The 22,436-nt window shown below is 39.4% G+C and overlaps 1 protein-coding gene across 2 annotated transcripts in view; it reads right to left on the reverse strand.

The window, feature by feature from the left end:
• Positions 1-22,436, reverse strand: part of ARHGEF9 (Cdc42 guanine nucleotide exchange factor 9) — a 423,137-nt gene that overhangs the window by 15,527 nt on the left and 385,174 nt on the right. For both annotated transcript variants that reach the window (XM_077285097.1, XM_077285099.1), the window contains 3 exons: positions 17,386-17,517; positions 10,760-11,003; positions 4,051-4,119 (listed from right to left, as the gene is read on the reverse strand). In XM_077285097.1, the coding sequence (XP_077141212.1) occupies positions 4,051-4,119; positions 10,760-11,003; positions 17,386-17,517 (445 nt within the window). The remainder of the gene's footprint in view (positions 1-4,050; positions 4,120-10,759; positions 11,004-17,385; positions 17,518-22,436) is intronic.

Here is a 22,436-nt window from a genome sequence, read left to right on the forward strand (position 1 = left end):
CTCCTGAACATGTGAGTGCCACGTGCCTCCTGTATTCCTGCAGTGAGCATCTGCCCAAGCATTTCTCCCTAATAAATATTGCAAGCTGTTTGAGTGTCTGAGAACACATCATGGAAGCAAAATGAAAAAATACTGCGGATTGAACCGCTGGGATTCTCCCTAACACCCGGCTTCTAATACAAAGCATGAGAGGGTTTCCTACAAAGGCAGGGGATAGCACTCGGGGAATTGCAGACGTTAACCATTTTACTTCTGGTATTACTGGATCAAAGTAGTCCAGATTCTAGTGAATACAATTCTAGAGATTGCAGATGCCATCTTCTAGCTGTGGGGAATGGCGTGTTTAAAATGGAAATGTCAAAAACCGAATGCAGATGTGGAAACGGAGAGTTTTTAACTCATGATATCATGGACTGGGCTGTATGATTATTTTCTAGAGGAAGGCCTGAATACTGACTACCTCATCATCTGAATTAAACTGTGGGCTGACAGTCCAAAACAAAGTTTGCATGAATGAATCCTGGAGTCCCGTACAAGATCAGAATTATATTGTTCTGTATGGCTAATGGCTTGATTCATGCTTGATGATCACTTCTAGAAATGCGCGAACCCAAAGTATAAAGTTTGGGGTTCGTACTGGACACCTAGTGTCCAATGCTAAACTCTGAACGTGGACTTCTCCAGGAAGTCCGTTTTAGTGTTTGGAGTTCCAGAGAGAGGATCCGGAGAGGGAGGGAGATCCAAAGAGCGAGAGAGAGACTCTATTGACTGCTATAGGGTTCAGGTTCAGTTCTGGACTAAAGTTTGGTCAAACCCCCAACAAATCCGTACTTCCACAAGTCCGTTCATCCCTAATCATTTCATCTACATTGCTTTAGCTTTTTCCAAAATACATGATAAAAAGATGTACAGGAATATTCTAGAGTGGATCTAGCCATCATGCATGTAAAAATATACATATCATAGAGGCAGATGTGGTTAACGGCTTTGCCTAAAAGTCATGGAAAGGGTGAATCTCGTGGTCTTAACTGCTGGCAGTGATTGACTGCAGCGGGCATGAATTAGGGCTGCACAGATGAAAGATTTATTTTCTTGGTCTGCCTGACTGTGAGAGAAAGATCACAGCATGCACTGCTTTCTTCCTAGCCTCGGATGGGTGGGTAGAAAAAAAAACGATTCCACACGGACCATCCGCTTTTTACAGATACATTTCTATTACAAACCTAGGAAGCTGTGTTTGATCATGTACGTTTTTACTGTAGATGAATGAAAATTAATGGCATACGACATCACATGAACATAAAAAATGGACACACGGATGGCATATGGATCAAATCGGATGATAATTAGGGAAAAAAAACATCCGAGTTTTCTGGGTGAAATTTAGGAAATGTATCATTCCCTCGTCTGTAGGGGCCCTTAAGGTGATATGCCATTACCGAAATTAGTGAAGCAAAGACCAGTAGGGGACAAGGAAAATGTCAAAAATGTAGAAACAGTAGATTGGAAAGGTGAGAACATTTACTTTTGTTATTTAAAATCATATATAATTGATGTAAAGAAATATAGGTCAGGAAAAAAACATGTAAAGGGATTGTCCACTACTGGGCGACTCCTTTAAAGGCTCCCAATAAAAAATAAAAATCATACTTATCTCCTCTGCTCCGCTCTGAGCGCTGTATCCTCCAGTGATCATGTGACATTGTTTCTCTCATGTAAGCGCTGCAGCCGATCAGTGACTGCTGATACATCAGAGCAGACATCTGATAGGCTGCGACACTCACGGGACATAAACAAAGTGATAAGATCACCAGGAGACACAGAACTTAGAATGAAGCCGCCGCAGGACTGATGCCGGAGGTAAGTATGCCTTTCTTTTTTTATTCTGAACATCGGGAGTATTGAAAAGTCTAGCAGTGGACAACCCCTTCATGGAATTAGGATTTTTGCACATTCCTAAAATTCTTAACTAGCAATTTATGAATAAGAAATAATTATCTGTATATAGGGATATACGGGAGCTGGGAAAGATCTCATTAGTCTGTGACTTTAAGGAGCAGCTTAGATTACAGCTGCAGTCAGGAGAGCACTAAGCCGCTTTAGCCAAAGGACTTTCCCTAAAGACCCGGTTGTGCAATAAATGTGGCAGACACGCTTACCAGTAATGCTCCGTCACATGAGTGCACTCAGAGGAACGTCCTGCGGTTTGTCTGCAGACTCCATTTCCCTTACGCATCATGTGTGCCATTACACTCCCAGGTGCCGGGTATGCGGCTGATAATACCGAGACCCTTTTATTACCAGAGGGATTTGCAAGTGAAACAGTTAATCTAATAGCATGCTTCCCTAAAAAGTGATGACAGGAGGCATAGCGACACAGGGGGCCGCACACCCACCGCCGCGGCCTGTAACAATTATCTATTTATTTATTTATTTGTTTTTCTTTATTGTGTGTCAATTAAACTAAGTTATTGAAAGTTTCCGAAAGCAAAATGAATCCAATTACTGCCACATGTATAAAAAAAACCAATGTGGGGAGCAGGACAGAATTATTTATAGTGGTACCAAAGACCAGAACAAGCTATCTTGCCTAAAAAAAACATGTCCCCCCCCCCACCCCCCAGGACAATTCCTCCCTGTCTCTCTTTGGCAGCCCTCACTTGAAAGGAAATAGAAGAAGCTATGATAAAACAGTATGCGCCCATAGAAATATAGCAAGACGCAGAACGGACTAATTATTATACTGTAGTTACAGACAAGTGGCAGGAAAAGACTTGCAAAATGGCTAAAAACAGATGGTTGTAGATATTTATACATAACAGGGGTGTGAAAGTAAATTTAAAGGGGCCTACAACCATGTTCTCTGCTCAGACTGATGCTGTGTCCAGAAGACCTGACCAGATATCAAAAGAGGCATTTCTCCTTATTCTCGGGTAGGATCCACCCCACAGCCTTAAACCTCTCAGCAATATTTTATGGGGCAACCAGAGGTAGTTATGTAAAGGTCACTACTCAACAATTAAAACAACACCTATATGTTCCCAATCCTTTGCTTCATTGCAGAGAAATCTTTATTTTTACCCATACTTAAGTTAGATTGCAAGTGCACGGGGTGCTGTGAGTGCACTGGGTGCTGTAAGTGCATTGGGTGCTGTAACTGCGCTGGGTGCTGTAACTGTACTGAGCGCTGTAAGTGCACTGGGTGCTGTAAGTGCACTGGGTGCTGTAAGTACATTGGGCGCTGTAAGTGCACTGGGTGCTGTAAGTGCATTGGGGGCTGTAATTGCACTGGGTGCTGTAAGTGCACTGGGTGCTGTAACTGCACTGATCGCTGTAAGTGCACTGGGTGCTGTAACTGCACGGAGCACTGTAAGTGCATTGGGGTCTGTAAGTGCACCGGGTGCTGTAAGTGCACTGGGTGCTGTAGCTGCACTGATCGCTGTAAGTGCACTTGGTGCTGTAACTGCACTGAGCACTGTAAGTGCATTGGGGTCTGTAAGTGCACCGGGTGCTGTAAGTGCATTGGGCGCTGTAAGTGCATTGGGGGCTGTAAATGCATTGGGGGCTGTAACTGCATTGGGGGCTGTAAATGCACTTGCAGTCCATAGTTCATCTCCAGTTCTCCCTGCTATTCCTGAATACTTGATTGATAGTGGATAGAGAGACTTGTCTTTGACAATATTGTTTTAATTGTTGGACAATGACATACATCACTATTTCTGGTTGCCCCTTAAAACATTGCTTACAGGTTCTCTTTAAAGGGAACCTGTCACCGGGTTGTTTCCTCAATTTAAACTATAGCCCCCCCTTTTAATGCCTCTTTTACAGTATTTAGAAAGATATATATATGTATAGGGCTCACATGCCTTCTACATAGCTCAAAAATACCTTTTATAATCCTCCCATCCATATCATTGCTCTTGCTCTGGTTCCTCCTCTCTCGTCAAGTAAAAGAGGAATTAAAGGTGGTGGCCATAGTTTATATTGGGAAAACTTGGTGAAAGGATCCTCTTAAGCTTTGCTGAGTTAAAAAACATTTGCTTCGCTTACCTTTCTGCTTGCTTACTTTCCGCACAGTCATTGCTGCTTGCCTTTTCTGATATTCAGAAATTTCAAATCCTAAAGAAAATAATAGGAGACAACTTTATCCCTTCCACAATCATAATGCCCCTCAGCAAATCTCAAATTTAAGGAAGCACTCATATTGACTTTTTTTTTACCCCTAAACATGTGTAAATGATAGTGTAGGATAAGTGTGTGAATCTACTCACCGATCACCATGGCCTCCAGTGTCCAGTCCTGTTCTGAGTCATGTGACGGCGAATCAGACTCTCGCGATCACTCTATGCCCTATGCGCTAGCCGGAAGGCTCTTTTATAGTGAAAGTCTATGGGGTCTTGTTCTTACACTCCATAGACTTACATTGTAAGAGCCACTTCTGGGTCACATTGAGCACTGAATTACCATCACGTGAGTCGAAAGAGGAGTGATGCTGGATACTAAAGAAGATGGCAATCCATGACTTTATCGACACACTTGTACTGCATTAACATATTATACAGGTTTGGGGAAAAAAATGATGGGAGTGTTTCCATAATCTAATATACATTTCAGTGTCTGTGATGTATAATTATTAATAATTAAGTGTATGTGCTCAAGGAGTTTATCATGTCTAAGGTAAGTATCTTGGAAACATAGTGAATCAATAAAAATGCTCCGAACATATTCTTTAATTTCTTTGTATTAACATGATCTTTTAAGGCCAATGCTAAAAACAATCCTAGGCTCACCTATAACCAAATAATGTTGTTTCTTGAAAACAATATTGTAGATGTAGCAGCCTTACCCCCCCCAATAGCTATTTAAAATTGGTCTCCTTCATTATGAAAGAAGCTATTCACAAGTATTACATGTGAATGGTAATGCCTTATCAGTCAATGTCTGCCCCTTTAACATGTCAAGCGATAAATGCCATGAGACCCATCTACAGGCCGCCTGTTTCAGAGCGTTTGCCCCTCATCAGTATAGAACAAATGACAATAGCCTTGAAGCAACTTGGAGGAAGGACTGGTACTACTTAACCATTTAAGAACCAGGGAATTAATTAAGAACTAAAAGCTGTAGTTTTGACTAGCATCATTCATTTTGACATAGAAAGTACTGAAAAATGGGCAAAAAATCCACGTAGTTTGAAATGGTAAAAAAAAAGCAAGCGTGGTAGAGGGGATGGTAGTTTTGTCAGCGTGCAGTAAAAATGCCCTGGAAACTTGATTATGGTAATACCACACATGCATCAATTTTTTTTTTCTATTTAAGTGATGAAAATGCTTTGTGTCGCCATGTTCCAAGACCTGGAACATTTTTTATTTTTCTGTTGATAGGGCGGAGTGAGTGCTTTTTTTTTGCATGGTGAGTTGATATTATTATTGATATCAATTTCACGTACATATGATGCATTGATTACATATTAATACCAAAAAAAGGCCACAATTCTGGGGTTTTGATTTTTTTTTCTCTTTACGGTATTCACCGTAGTGGTTAATTAATTCTATATTTTCATAGATTAGCCTTTTACAGACATCATTTGTTTTTTTCCTTTTTTTCCTTCTCTTTATTTTTAACAGGGGAAAGGGTGTTGATTTGAATTTTGATATATATTTTTTAAGATATATATATATATATATTTTAACTTTTTTACTCCCGTCCAAAGAGACCAGCTACCTATGGAGTCTTACAGGCAATGTACCATGGGAGTAAAGTGCAAATTAGCTATCTCGCAGAACAAAAGAAAGTATCTCACAAGTATCCACTTTTCTAAACCCAAAACAATTTTAGGATTCCTATCTCTCGCGCTATGTGGTTTGTTTTTCAATGTGCAATAATTTATCTTCAAGTGTGTAGAAAATGAGAAAAATTCATGTGAAGACACTGGAAATCTGTTACTCATCATTAAACATGATGGGAGTTGGATCAGTTTTATAAGCTTTGTCTTTTTATCTGTATTTATGTTCACCGCACCATTGATATTACTATCATCTGTGACTACAAGTGCCGATAATTTAAAAAGGTGTTTTTTATATAAATATCTCTCAGATGTTTCCAAGGTTTATTACTTCGCCTCTATGTATTGTTATTGTTCTACCTCGGCTTCCCTCAAAGGCATTTCTGTTTTTAATGTAATAGAAAAGTGAGTAATTCGTTGGAATTGTCTTTTCATTGTAATGATTCTTCTCCCTAGACTGTTTCCTGTGCTGTATATTTTGGAGCATTATAATAATCAGAATATTCTTCTAAAGTTGTTCAACAGAACCACATAGACAGTACTCATCCTGTAACCGCAGATAAAAAGGTTTTCAAACTAATCGGGTAGTAAAAAAATGTGTTTGCAAATTGAATCATGATATGTAATGTGTTAAATTCTATGATTCAAACAAGTACAGTATTGAATCAAGACTCAGAAATATAACCACCCACACAGCGAAATTATGTTCAGCAGGCAATTACATAGAAAAAGCTATTCACAACCAAATACAAGAATTACAACGTACTAAAGTCTTTGGCTAATAGAACATATTAAGTAAGCATAAATTATTGGCAAAACATTTTTGTACCGGTTTTGAACATTTTCTTCCACCATTTACTGGATTTATAAGTAATACATTAGGGATTTGCATACAAGTTAGAAAAACACTCACTGTAACTTTACATACATTCTGATAATCACAACAATCCTTGTATATATTAGAAATGAAAGAATTTGCTAACTGGTTTGCAGCATTAGCCATTTTCAAGATCTATGTTTTACATGTCTGTAATATGGATCCCATATCCCGTGTCTACGTGTTATGCAACCCAGGGAAAGGAGGTGCATACAACTGCTTCTAAAGGGTTAATCTAGGTATCCTACAAGACTAGCAGAAGTAGCTGAGTAGGAAGTGGCAGTGTTTATACCTATGTTAATTTTTTCTACCATCATCGAAAAAATACATTTACATTGGCCCTGTCATGATCCATTCCAAGGTTTAATCCTGTCTGCCCTTTTTCCGGGTGGATCATGTCAAGGGTTAACTTTGCTCTGCCTCATTCTGGGTTCAGGTGTACTATTTAGCTCCCATGCATCCTGCTGGCGGTGTCAGCTATAGTTCTGCCTTCAGCGTGTGAACCTGACTCTGGTAGCTCTTGATCTGTCCTGCTGTGATCCCTGACTTGCCCCATGTCTGTTGACTCCCTCTGTCAGCCCTTTTCCCAGTGTTTCCCTGTTTGTTGGCTTGATTCTCTAGTTTTTGATTTGGCTCGTATTCTGACTCCCTTCTGCCTTCTGTCTTTGTCTTATCCGCTTCTGACCATTGCTGAACCCCCTGGCTTGTTCCTGACCATGTATACTGCTGCTACTATTGGTACTTCTGCTTCTACCATTTTTTTTACTCGGCTTGTCTGACCACTCTCTCGCCACTTGGTGGCGTCTGTGCTGCTGCTCTGTGTGTGCAGTCTCACTTCCCTCTCAAGCTCCCCCTGGGTGGAGGTTGCGCTATACTGCACTGCAGCAGCATGACAGGCACTCTTGAAATTGTTCCAGAAAATGAAGTATTTCTCCCAGAAAATTATTGCAATTACACATTTTTTTAACACACATTTAATTCCTTTGTGTGCATTTGAACAACACAAAAAATGAGAAAAATTTCAAATTAGACATAATTTCAAATAAAACCCTCAAAAATGGGCTGTAGAAAATGTGAAAATCCCACCTGAAACCAGATAAAAAGGGGAGAAGTTGAAGGAGAGAAGTTGACTTTGCATTGTGTGTCTGTGGCTGCCACACTAAGCATGGAAATGGAAAGCAGAAAGAGGATAAGAGAAATGTCTGAAGATTTGAAAACCACAATTCTTGAACAATATCAACAGTCTCAAGGTTACAAGTCCATTTTGAGAGATCTTGATGTTCCTTTGTTCATGGTGTGCAACATACTCAAGAGGTTTACAACCCATGACACTGTAGCTAATCTCCCTGGACGTGGACAGCAGAGAATAATTGATGAAAGGTTGCATTGCGGGATAGTCCAGATGGTGGATAAGTAGCCTCAATCAAGTTCCAAAAAAACTCAAGTTGTCCTGCAGGCTCAGGGTTCATAAATATCAGCACAAACCAGCCATCAATATTTGAATGAAATGAAACACTATGGAAGGAGACCCAGGAAGACACCACTGCTGACACAGAGACATAAAAAAGCTAGACAGCAGTTTGCCAAAATATACATTAGTCAGCCACAATCCTTCAGGGAAAGCGTCTTGTGGACAGATGAAACCAAAATAGAGCTTTTTGATAACGCACATCATTCTACTGTTTACCTAAAATGGACGAGGCTTACAAAGAAAAGAACACAGTACCTTCAGTCAAATATGGTGGAAGTTCAAAGATGTTTTGTGGTTGTTTTGCTGACTCTGGAACTGGGTGCCTTGACTGTGTGCAAGGCATCATGAAACCTGAATATTTCCAAAGGATTTTGGGTCACAATATAGTGCCCAGTATCAGAAAGCTAGGTTTGCGTCCTAGGTCATGGGTCTTCTAGCAGGACAATGACGCCAAACATACTTCAAGAAGCACCCAGGAATGGAAGGAAACAAAGCGCTGGAGAGTTCTGAAGTGGCCAGCAATGAGTCTTGATCTAAATCCCAATGAACACCTGTGGAGAGAACTTAAAATTGCTGTTGGGAAAAGTCACCCTTCAAATATGAAAAACCTGGAGCAGTCTGTAAAAGAAAAGTGGTTCAAAATTCCAGGTGAGAAGTTTAAGAAGCTTGTTGATGGCTATAGGAAGCAATTGATTGCAGTTATTTATTCCAAAGGGTGTGCAATCAAATATTAAGTTGAGAGTGCCAACAATTTTGTCTTGCCCATTTTGGGGTTTTGTGTGAAATTATGTCTAATTTGCTTTTTTTCTCTGTTTTTTTTTGTGTTGTTCAATACACACAAATGAAATAAACATGTGTATAACAAAGCATGTGTAATTGAAATAATTTTCTGAGAGACAAACTTCATTTTCTTTAACAATTTTAAGGGGGCCAACACGTTTGTCCATGACAACAGTTAAAGCCTTCTTAGTGTGAAGTGGCTGCAGCTGGTGTTGTAAGATACTTAGACAAACCCTTTAGAAGCAGCTAAGTCCTCCTATTGCAAATCAACCCTTTACAAGGAGCTGTATCCTCCTCCTATCTAGAGTCTGCATAATGCACAAAGACAACTTGATACATGTCTGATAACTAACATTATTCTGTATGGTGGCAAATGAGGAAAGATTTGATTTGCATATCTCTAACTCACCTACTTCTTGTGATGCAACGGTGAATTAATTCACCACATGGCACTCATGGTTTGGACTCAATACTTTAATTTAATTCTAGTGACCAGTGACTCAACCACACAATGACTAGATAATTAATCTGTTCACGATAAATCTTGATTAAAGCTCAAAACAATCCTTCATTTACCATTTAGATGCAATATGTATGCATGGGTGCTCCTCCCCCTCATCATCAGTATCTTTCATAGAATCTAAGCAAATTTAGAGCTTAGGATAATGGAAGTGAAAAATTTGTTCCTGTTATAATTGTATTAGCACACTCACACAGGTTACATACAAACCAGGAGACACAACACCTAAAAACAACAGGTCCTTGTTCAGACTAGGAAAGTCTCTAATATGACCCTGATTTGTCCCTTCCTTACTGCAGCAGATGGCACACTAATAGGAAGAACCACACAACAAACAGACACACAAACACAAACTGTGGGAAAAGTAAATGAGATTAACCAGGTAAAATAATCCCTAGCAAAGGAGTTGGATCTCCAAACACCATATGTCTTGAAATATAGCCAGGAAAGATGCAAGTGCAAGGTGAGTATAACTAGCCCCTCCCAAGAAGTGATAGGACAGAACCAAATTGGGAAGAGAGAGACATCTGAATAGAAGAAAACCAAATAAAGGAAACAAAAGAACCATAAGCAGGTGAACAGAGACAAAACAGGCTGCGGTTCAGCAGAAAGATTAACCAACCGCGCAGGAAGAGGTCACCGGATTGAGGCATGACAGTTCTAAATCTCCAAGGGCGCCCATATTTTTGAATTGGCCCATTTTCCTTTTTGTATTTTTAAAATGTAAAAGCTGAAAATACATATTTTATTTTTTTGCCTAAAATACAAAGGAATACAAACGAAATGTGTCATCTTTAACTTTAGGCCTTTTAGAGATTATATCATCTTCAACTTGCTTAATGGTTCACAATAACAGTAATTTTGACCAGGGATGCCCAAATGTTTACATGCCACTGTACTGTTAATTTTTTCTCAGAAAAAGGTACTTTTAGTGGTGTTCTGTAAGTGTCGGGTATATGTAATTCTGTGCAGTCCAGCAGGCTGGTTTTAATGGTTACTCGAAGAATTTTTTGATAAAAGTTATTTATGCGAAATGTAATTTGTACATGTTCCTCAATTTATAATTTATTACTAAGCTGACCACCAAAGAGTTTTGCTTTTCACATACATAATAAACAATCCACGTTTTCTACTTCCGATAAGATTTTTTGTTACTATGGTGTTCTAAAGTGAGGTTTACAACTGTGTAAAATATCCTTGATAGACTTTGGCCATTTTCAAATAAATATTTTTAATTCAAAGTCACTAATGCATCTTTCCCGTCACACATATTATACCATTTTAAATCTGCAAAAAATTAGGCTTGTTCTCTATCGATGATGACCTTACCAATTTTCTCGTCTTCCTGCACCATCTTTCTTTCTTCCCGGAAGGCACGCAGCCACCTCAGCTTCTCTTCTAGCTTCTTGGCAATATAAAGGTGCATTTCCTCAGTTTCCTTGTTATTTAATTTGAAGGCATTCTTCACACTCACATTGAAGTCTTCATCTCGGCCATCGTCTACCTCTATGACTTCATATTTATCCATGTCCATTCGACCCTTGTAGTACAGAATATCCCTTCGAATTAGGTCCTGTCGGCAGTACAAAATAGGGTTACCAGAAGGAACTATTTGGTGTCTATAATAGTATGAATCTGTAGTTGAAGATGTTATGTTATACGCATGAATAAAGTACATGATAAGTTGTTCATACCAGGGGTTCTGACATGAATGAAGGAATTAAATCGTAGCCTGAACCCTAACGCTAATTTTTTTATTAAAGCTTACTATTAACATGTAAAATAACTTTTTATGGTTAATGGTGTTAATAGCCTTTAGAGAGAACCTGTCATGTGAACAAATGCTATTGACCTGCAGATATAGGGTTAATCTGCAGGTTCATAGTGTTGTGAAGCCATGCAATGGAAGCCTGGCTACCAAGAGGAAATTAACTTTATTCCTCCTGGCAGCCTCCGACTTTCAGTCATGGAGGTGCAGCTTGAGTGACCTCTCAGTGCACAGGGAGTGGTGGCTGTAACCACGCCCCCGCACTGACTGACAGCCAGCTCTGTACTGATGCCCTGCTGACACAGCTGTCAGTTAGTGCCTAGCATTCGTCCTATAAAGAGGTTGCCCTCTACTAGGATATTGGTGACATATGCTTAGTACAGGTCAAAAACATTGGATTGGTGGGAGGACAATACTAGACTCTCCACCAATCACTTGTTATCAGTTCTGGCAGCAGCTGGATATAAACAGTATTAAATCAATAGAAAATGTGTCCTTGTCTAATAGAGTGCCACAATATTAATATGTAAATCACAAGCGTGTCACCTAGTAAGGTATTTTCCCAAAGAAACAAGGTGAACACAATGACAACTAGAAAAAAGTATATATGCCGTAAATATAATTTTTATTTGTAAATAAAAAACATTGCAAACACAGATTTTAAATGATAAAAATAGGTACCTCTAGTGTGAGACACAAGGACATTCTGAGTGCACGTACAGTACAGACCAAAAGTTTGGACACATCTTCTCATTTAAAGATTTTTCTGTATTTTCATGACTATGACTTAATTCATAGTTTCGATGCCTTCAGTGTGAATTTACAATTTTCATAGTCATGAAAATACAGAAAAATCTTTAAATGAGAAGGTGTGTCCAAACTTTTGGTCTGTACTGTAAGTAAAAACATCCTATGTGATATAGACTATCTCCCCACTTAAAAAAGAATATGGTGATACAAGTGTACACAATAGAACAAGGTATGGATGACAAGTACTGCTCTAAAGAGTGGATGGCCCATATATGCTGTCTTATACTGCAATAACATAATTAAAGTGAATAGTGCATACATATAACTATTAACTCAAGTGAGATGATGTTATCCTGTGGTAAGGAGATGAAAAATTTGCTTGCATAGAAAGAAGTATAGCACATTAACAATGGTATGTAACATGAGATAGGGATCAAAATATACTAATGTCACGTATGGATGTACTATTCAAGCGGACAGCAAATATGGGAACCGCTGTAGATAATGGGAAACAGTAGAGGACAACTGTGACAGCTGTATAGGTGAATGGTTATAAATGGTAAAATGCCTAGTATAAAGATTGCCACTTACTAGAATACGTGTATAAAGGTGAATGAGTCCTGAATCTCTCTGGTCCGGCACACATTTCGTCCACAATTCCTCAGTATAATATTGCTCCATACAGAATAATGGGCCCCATATAGCACTCCATACAGAATAGTGGACCCCTGACAATGCTCCATACAGAAAATGGACCCCATGTATTGCTCTATACTAAATAATGGGCCTCGTATCATGCGCCATAAAGAATGGGCCCCATATAATGTTCCATATAGAATAATGGACCCCATATCATGCTCCATACAGAATAATGGGCCCAATATAATGCTCCATACAGAATGGGTCCCATATAATGCTTTATACATAATATATAATAATTTATACCAAATGGGCCACAATGCCCCATATAATGTTCTATACAGAATGGTCGCCATATAATGCTTCATACAGAATGGGCCCCATATAATGCTTCATACATGAAAAAAAAATAATCAAATACTTACCCTCTCTTCGTTCCTTGCTGGATGCAGCTCTGGTCTCCTCAGCATCTTCTGACCCTCTGCACTGCTCAGCGCAGAGGGCGCCCTGTAGTGACGTCATCGCGCCCTCTGTTCTGAGACATCACAGAGTCAGAAGACATGGAAGAGACCGGAGCTGCAGAGGAACAGGGAGAGATAAGGCTATATGCACACGTTGCAGATTTGACTCTGGAATTTTCTGTGCAGATTCTGCATTTCTTGGCAGAAAACGCAGGTCAGAATCTGAACATTTTTTGGTATGTGCACAAGTTGCAGATTTTTGTGAGGATTTCTTCCTTTTTTTTACCCCTACAGACTTCTATTATGGAATGGGTGCAGAAACGCAGCAGATCTGCAAAAAGAATTGACATAGTCCTTTTTTTGAATCTGAAGCATTTTCCATGCAGATTTTTCCCTGTGCACATATCCTAAGTATTTCAAACAGTTTAAAGTACGATGGGGTATAGCACTGGGCCCCCCTATCTCACGAGTTCCATAGCGTGATGATGTTCCCGATGGTCAGGGCCCTGACACTTGTCCGGGTCCACCAGGTGGTGACATCGGCACTGATCCTAAGTCATATTGCAATGCTCATTAGAGGGTCAGCTTATAGGATCACTGTTTCCAACAGAGGAGCATTGCCCAGCGAATAAGCCTCCTTACAGTGACATGCCAGGGCCGATATGTCACTCTCCACAAGGAGAAACGTTACCCTTTAGACCTTAAAATATTCTTGAAAGCAAAGTTCTCACTGTCCAGTAAAGAAAATAAATAAAGAGAGGAAAACCCTTTCTGTTAGGAAGGTTAGAAAAGTAAAAGCTGCATTTTTTTGGATGACATCCAAATACAAGCAAGAAACCATCTTGTGAAAAAGCGTCTGCTGCTTTAGAGGCTGCCAGGCACAGTGCAGAAGGTTTGTGAGATAGCAAGGTGGCTAAATGACTTCCAGCTGGGAAAGCAAGGAGCAACAAAGATATCAAACTAAGAAGTCATCTTTGCCCAGTACTCAGGACTAAAGATGCAGATATTTACTAGTAGGAGTTGAAGAACACCCCAGTAAAAAAGAGCAGCCATAGAGAAGAAAAACATCTGCATAAACCAAATAGTGCCAAGTAAAATGACACAAAACATATCAAGTATACACCTTACCATCAGCATTATGACTGGGCTGGTAGGAAAAGGTGGCCCACTAATGATAATGCTAGCACTAGTGATGAGCGAGTATACTCGTTGCTCGGGTTTTCTCGCGCACACTCGGGTGGTCTCCGAGTATTTGTTAGTGTTTGGAGATTTAGTTTTCGTTGCCGTAGCTGCATGATTTGTGGCTGCTAGACAGGCTGAATACATGAGGGAATTCCCTAACAAACAGGCAACCCCCACATGTACTCAAGCTGGCTAGCAGCTGTAAATCATGCAGCTGCCGTTGACAAAAATGAAATCTCCAAGCACTAACAAATACTCGGAGACCACTCGAGTGTGCTCGGGAAAACCAGAGCAACGAATATACTCGCTCATCACTAGCTAGCATCAAGCATCCAAGGAACATGCCACCCATTGTCAGGGGCGCTGATGGTGTACATTCGATGAAGTAATCAGAATCAAACAAAAGTATTAACAGTGCAGTTTACTTTATGCGTTTCAAAGCATTACAACTTCTTCAGGGGATCCACAGATGCTCCATACAGAAGCAAATAACAGTCTTAAATACCCTTATTTTTTAATTTTCACAGTGAGACTGTTATTTGATGCTGTGCACAATCTCTGTGGTTCTCCCGAAGACGTTGTAATACTTCGAAATGCATTTAGAATAAACCTCACTGTTCATACTTTCTCTAGATTCTGACTCCTTGATTGGAAGTACAACAGCAGTGCAGGTCATCTGCTTTTTCCTTTTATGAAAGTATTATTTGGGAACATATTTTTATGCATTTGAAGAATAGCACTGAGGCCCACATCTAAGCAACAAGTCAATGATAGCGACCTATTCAGTATATGCCCTAGGGCACATAGGATTCTAGTTATGACCCTGCATACTAAAGCTTAGGATGTGTTTGACTGTAGTTGGAAAACTGCAAGCCACAAATTCTTATCCAACTTAGTGGAATGTCTGTGATGTAAGCTTCCATGCCAATCTCCTCAGCTAACATCTCTAAGGTCTTGTGCAGAAGTCGGGGATCTTTATTGTGCACAAAAAAATGGCAATCAGTGTTCTAGATCAGATTTTCATCAGCGTGTCTATTTTTGCCATTAGAGTTTAATAATTTTTTATTAAATAGCACACAGATGAAAAATTAGTGATGTATGATATTTTCACAGACCCATAGACTTGCATTGGCGAGTTTGACCCATGACTTGGATCAAAATCTAAAGTCTCTGTCCTTTGGTATGGACCCCTCGATCTGCGAAAATACACAGAGGTGTGCACATTCCCAAAGGATGTACTAGGAACTTGTGCATGAAAAATTGAAGGTTTGAATGAGCGCTTATGTACTTGAAGTTCTGGTGTTACAAGTAACAGCTCTGAGAGACGGACATCTTTTGTATGATTGCAAGGTTACGATTAGGTTTTAAATGACAAATCGCTCAGGCTCTAAGTACTGTAGGTGCAATTAATGGGGCTCATATCTATCGCAACATCACATTAGGGAGTCATGGTGGCAACCATGAGGACTCTCATCTGATAATTGCCGGCACACTAATATTGATCGTGTTTTAACCTGTTAACCTTTCAGTTGTAGTCTTTAAGGGTGTTCTAAAGAATACATTTAGTATCTTTAAAATGAAAAGTTAAGCCTTAAAGTCCCCTTACACAATAGACTAACATCAGCCAATATCGGCAGGTTCAACTGACAGTCCACGGCAATGTGTATGGGGGCTTCCAAACTGATGTCAGATTTTGGATGACCAATCCTTTTGTTCAGGACTCGCTCACATCATTGTAGTTATTGGACGAGTACTATACGATTAATGATTTTTATCAAATTGTACTCGGATCAATGTTTTTTAATGGGTCAGTGTTGACTACCATTATTTTTTTCACTGACCGAATCTGTCTATGAAAAAAATCTCAACATGCTGCAATTTCATTCCGAAATTGGAAATCACTCAGCCATTAAAGTCTATGGGTGCGCAGAAAACATGCGTGCAGTCTGATTTCCGCGGATTGACAGAATGGAGAAGATGGATAAATTTTGTTCCCCATTTTTTATTCACCTGTGTTACAATTCTTTCATTCAAGAGAATCAAATCACACTAAGATAACACTTTGATCAAACTTGGATCAGAATATGATTAGCGTATCAATACCATAATCGATTCTCTAGGAGGAGAGAATATACACTCTTGTGACCATAGCCTCAAAGTGAAATAAGCCATCATCATAAGAGTCTGGCAGCGTCTCTCTAGGAGCGCTATGTTTCTACCTAAACTGAAATTCAGTTTTTGCCCATATGTTAAAACCGTATGCTGTTAAATGGTCAAGGCTCCTGTTATATGAGAAAGGATAAAAATCTAATTTAGTGGGGAAAATATTATCATATTAAAGGATTTTAATTAAAAAAATTCATATACCCTAAATTTATCTCCATGGTCAAAACTGCTTATATCATATTTTTGAAACCTCCCATTTTCTTAAATCTTGGAAAATGTTAAATTGATGTTTACATGAGCCTTTCTGACCACATATCACTAACAGCTACTGTTCACTATGGGAACAGTGGCCATAGTACCAGCCATGATAGGATGTTTGTTATCATAGAGGAATAACTGCTATTATACAATTTTAGGTAAATGAGAAACATTTGGATAAAACGTCATACAGTGGAGCGTAATATGTCTGCTACTGTGTGCCATAATATTCATTATAATGCAATAATAATATTTTCTGAAAGCAATAAGGCCTCATTCAGACTTCAGTAATTTTTCTAATATGCAGCAAAATAACCGATTTTCATCTGCTTTTTTAATCAGATTATCATCCATCTTTGGTTGATGTATGAATTATTGCCATGAGATTTTAATCAGGTTTTACGTGTGTATGAGAAGTTTTCTTAAGCTTCTCCTACCCATCAATCTTGAAAGTTGGACAGCACATGGATGGTACATAGATGATATCTGAGTTCTGTCTGATCCTTTAGAGACGTGCATACTTGCATTCCAGAGTTTGACCAGACATGTCTATGTCTTTGACTTTTGGTACAACAACAATGGACATGTCAGCTGCCCCATAGTTGATTCTGGGACAAACACGAATAGAACTTGTATGTGAAAGACTGACATCTGAATGGGCCCTTAGTCATAGTCATTTTTCAACTAATGGTCATAACATCATGCTAAATCTGTTATGATGATACATTTACCTTTTTACATAGAACCAACTGGTGGTCGAACAGGAAGAACACTCTCTGTTGCTGGCGTCCATATGGCTGGTAAATCCATTGCATCTCTCCGGTGTAGATAAGTTCTGAACTTCTGTCCAGAATATCATCACCCTATGAAACACAGATACACTTCATGAAAGACACAGTACAATTTCTAGGCATAAACCATTACAATTTATGTAAAGACAAGTATGAAAACATTGGGCTCTAAACTGATGAATACTTTTCTATATTTTTTGCAACATTAATGTTATTCTATGCTGTGGGACGTATTACATGGAATGTTTGAATATTAAATTCTGGTATTATGGGTGACTGTGTATCTTCACATTTATGCCAATAGGCTGAAAAATAAAAGAAACCCAAAGAACAAAAATAGAGCAAAAAAGTTAATTATCAGATAATCATTAAAATCATCATCTATTGTTTCTATACATTTTGCACTGGTTATCTGGTTCCGATAACAGATTAGTTGCCACCTTACAGTCTATAATATAATTTATCAGAAGACACCAATATTATTGCATTAAATAAATAGGCTGGTTATCTATATCAAGGGCTTTCTCTCACCCAAGAAATGGTACAGTTTTTTGTCCTAGCCCTGTATCTAGATACCTTGACTACAAGGAAAGTGACTTGATGGAGAACCAACCAAAGGGAACCTAGTATTCAGGGAACATGGCCCGGTTAAGCTTCCCATTGCTACACCCCTGATCCTCATTTATTAGCAGACTGGATATCTACTACAAAGACAATTTTCCACACTCGAGGATGTGAGCATTACAAAATCAGTCCATGAGTGGCAATAGAACCGTGAAGGGAGCTACTGGGAGGTAAACATTTCCTCTTGGGTCACCAAAATGTTATAGCTGATTTTTGGGGTCCCAAGAAGGAGCTTCCTTTAAAAACAAACAAACCGTGATTGCCTAGCGTAGGAAACCCCTTCAATGATCAAATCAATTGTTCTCTCTCTTTTACTTAATAAGTAAAGACAGATTTTTTTATAATATGCAATAATTTATTAACGTACATTGCACACAAACAGACAGACTGTACAAAATCACCTGTCTTATACCAGAAGGTTTTATGACAGTTATACAACTGTTTTGATAGTTTAGAACTGTTTTATGACTGTTTGGCATTTTTACGCCAGCTCTGCAATTTTTCAAGAAGTGGGCAGCCTTAGTGAAAGGGGCATGGCCAATCATTAGAAAGTGGCATAAATTATAGCAGAAATCTACTACAGATCAAAGCTAGAGCACAGAGCAGATTTTTAACTCTCATGCAAAGTACTGAAGGAAACAACAGTCTTGAGAAAAAGTTCTCTTAGTCTATTATATAAAAAAATGCCCCCAACAATTTTAGTCCCTCTTATCATATCCTCACTACAACAAACTGAAGAGATTTAGAGTGAATCTGTCAGTAGGATCAACCCTCCTAAGCCATCTATATGAACATATAGGTTATTGGAAGCTGAATAAAATGATACCTTAATATCTGCAATCTGATGTATTATTTCAGAGAAATTCATGTTTTTTTACGCAAATAAACTGTTAAGACCTATGGGCCGGACATAGATCTCTCCAACAATCTGACTCCAGAGCTTATTTTAAATGAAAGGGGGGCATTACCATTATGAGACATGTAATGACTGACACTTTGCTCTCATGCTTTGCTCTCAAGCTGACACACAGCTCTACAGTGAGATCAGCACTAGCACAGCAGAGCTAACAGAGAATAGCCAAGCTAATACAGAACAGAAGAGCTAATACAGTACAGCAGGGTTAACACAGTCCACCAGAGCTAAACAGCAATGAGACAAAGTTCACATTGATTTAACTTCTATCTCAAAGGCAACCAATGTGGGGGGAGGGGAGTACAGCAGAATCGACCCCAATGCATGAGTGTTTGCAATGAGACATGTGTCAACTCTGCTGTACTGTGTTGGTTATAATCAGGCACAGCTCTGCAACAGAACTGTCAACACTATGGTAAGACAAATGGTGCTGCAAAGGTTTGTAATGAAACAAAGTTCACTTCTGGTTTGCTGTGTCAGTTCTGAACTCGGTGCATAGCAGTGTGTGATTTTAAGACCAGTCTGTCACTTAGGACATATCTTACACCAGTAATACCTCCCTTTCATTTAAAACCAGTTCTAGGGGGCATATTCTTAGATAGATCTACCATACGTCCAAGCCATAGATCTTAGCAGCTTATTAACATGTAAGAAAGATTTGGATTTCTCTGGAATAAGACATCAGATCGCAGATATCAAGGTTTCATTTTATTCAGCGTCCTATGACCTACATGTCCATGTAGAAGGCTTAGGAGGGTTGATCCTACTGACATATTCCCTTTAAGTTTGCAAGCTGGACTCTTGTCCTTTTGGCTAGGAACAATGTTTTAACCAATCTTGTCCAAATCCAATAAAACTTTCTAGTACCAAATATAGTGTTTTGGTGCTTCTGACTGTCCTACTACATAAAAGCCTGACACAAAAGTACAGGGTGGGCCATTTATATGGATACACCTAAATAAAATGGGAATGGTTGGTGATATCAACTTCCTGTTTGTGGCACATTAGTATATGGGAGGGGAACAACTTTTCAAGATGGGTGGTGACCATGGCGGCCATTTTGAAGTCGGCCATTTTATTCTTTCATGAGTTTTTTGCAAGTTTATGACCACTTATAAAATGTGTTCAAAGTGCTGCCCATTGTTTTGGATTGTCAATGCAACCCTCTTCTCCCACTCTTGACAACACCACAGAAGAAATGCTAGTGCAGGCTTCCAGTATCCGTTGTTTCAGATGCTGCATATCTCGCATCTTCACAGCATAGACAATTGCCTTCAGATGACCCCAAAGATAAAAGTCTAATGGGGTCAGATCAGGAGACCTTGGTGGCCATTCAACTGGCCCACGATGACCAATCCACTTTCCAGGAAACTGTTCATGTAGGAATGCTCAGACTTGGCACCCAAGATGGTGCACCACCGCATTATGGGTGTCAGGTCCGAGCATTCCTACTTGAACAGTTTCCTGGAAAGTGGATTAGTCATTGTGGGCCAGTTGAATAGCCACCAATGTCTCCCGATCTGACCCCCTTAGACTTTTATCTTTGGGGTCATCGGAAGGAAATGGCCAAGGCTGTGAAGATACGAGATGTGCAGCATCTGAAACAACAGATAATGGAATCCCGTGGTAGCATTTCTTCTGCGGTGTTGCTATCAGTGTGTCAAGATTGAGGAAGAGGGTTGCATTGACAATCCAACACAATGGGCAGCACTTTGGACTCATTTTATAAATGGTCATAAACTTGTAAATAACTCATGAAAGAATAAAGTTACGTTAAAACCAAGCACACCATTGTTTTTCTTGTGAAATCAGTCAATCTCAATCAGTTTGATGTGTCACATGACCCTCTTCCCATTGAAAAAAAAAATTAGATCCAAAATGGCCGCCATGGTCACCACCCATCTTGAAAAGGTTTTCCCCTCCCATATACTAATGTGCCACAAACAGGAAGTTGATATCACCAACCATTCCCATTTTGTTTAGGTGTATCCATATAAATGGCCCACCCTGTAGTTGCAATTTTATATATGCACATGCACATCGATCACTGCCAATATTCATTACTAAGTTAATGACTTAAGTGATTTATTAATTACAATATTTACATATGAAGAATATTTCACAGTACGTTTCCAGTAACAATATGATTGTAGTAACGCAAGCACTACAAATGTGTACTGCATTTTTTGTGCTGTCACCATGTTCGCCCTCTGATGGTAAAATCCCACCCTAGACGTGGTTGCATCAACGCCTCGGAAGTAACAGCTTGGTAAATACAAAGAACTAAGCCATTAAAAAATTTCGATTGCTAATAACACTGTTCAGCCACATTGTATGAAAGGAGTTATTTACTTGTGGAGTGGGTGCAGTAATTCCTGATTTAGTGAGTGGCATCGCTGTGTTCTAATTAGGGACTCACAGACTGATTAGCACTGCAGGCGAGGGGGAGATCAGACGGGAGGGAAAGCAAAAGCAACGTCTTTTTTTTTCTTCTTTTCTTTTTTTTTTACCAGGCTCCCTTTTTTGATGCTTTCTGTTGTTTGAAATCCCTGTTGTAGTCTCTGACTTTATTTTCCTCAAGAGATTTGCTGATCAAGCTGGCCCTGTCTCCAGAACAGCATCTTAGCGGCACGATGCACGGTTTTCAGCCCAGCGTTTGATGTGAGAAGGCATGAAAAAAGGGCTTTTAAATGTGAGTTTCAATGCCTTACTGGAGAATCTGAACACACATGAAAGCATTCGAGTTGACAGCTATGTAGGCAGTTCTTCTATTATGCACAAAACCAGTTAACCTTTTTGCTGCTGGAAATAGCGGATCAACTCCGCGATGGTAGACCTTTGCTGACTAATTGTTGATTTTGGTACTTGCAGAGATACTTTGGGACATACTATTTCCTTATAGACACAATGGTATATCACACTGTGTGTTAACTGTCCAAGTATTGACGACAGATCCCATCAGAGGAAGGCAGGAAAACATTTCCTTCTGGATTCATGTCAATTTCTGAAAATTTTTTTATGTAGACCTCTTCCAGAAGATATATCGTAAACTTGGCCAAAATACAATCATATCAACGCACCTATAGTGTTAATGCAAGAGAGATTACCAAGTGCACACACATCTATAAAAATAGCACTTAAGCAACATAGATATCAGGAATAGCAAACTGCTGCCAAAACAACATGGTGTTAATATAATCACCCTGAGACAAGGCAGCTAATAACATACGCTACTTGCACTTGTCTCTGCAGCAGAGTATTCAATTTGGTTTCAATTAGGATCTCCGGGTCTCTCAGCTGCCGGTCTTTGCTCCCTATCAGCTCCGCAGAGGATTATTCGGGGAGCAATGAAGCACACAGCTGTGACTCCTTATTTAGAGGGGACTGGCTCAGTCAGATAACAGATGCAGCCGGGAACACGTCATGTACACAAGGCTGGAGATACCAGGGTCTT

The sequence above is a fragment of the Ranitomeya variabilis genome, chromosome 2, assembly GCF_051348905.1.
Source record: "Ranitomeya variabilis isolate aRanVar5 chromosome 2, aRanVar5.hap1, whole genome shotgun sequence".
In the NCBI taxonomy this organism is placed as follows: domain Eukaryota; kingdom Metazoa; phylum Chordata; class Amphibia; order Anura; family Dendrobatidae; genus Ranitomeya; species Ranitomeya variabilis.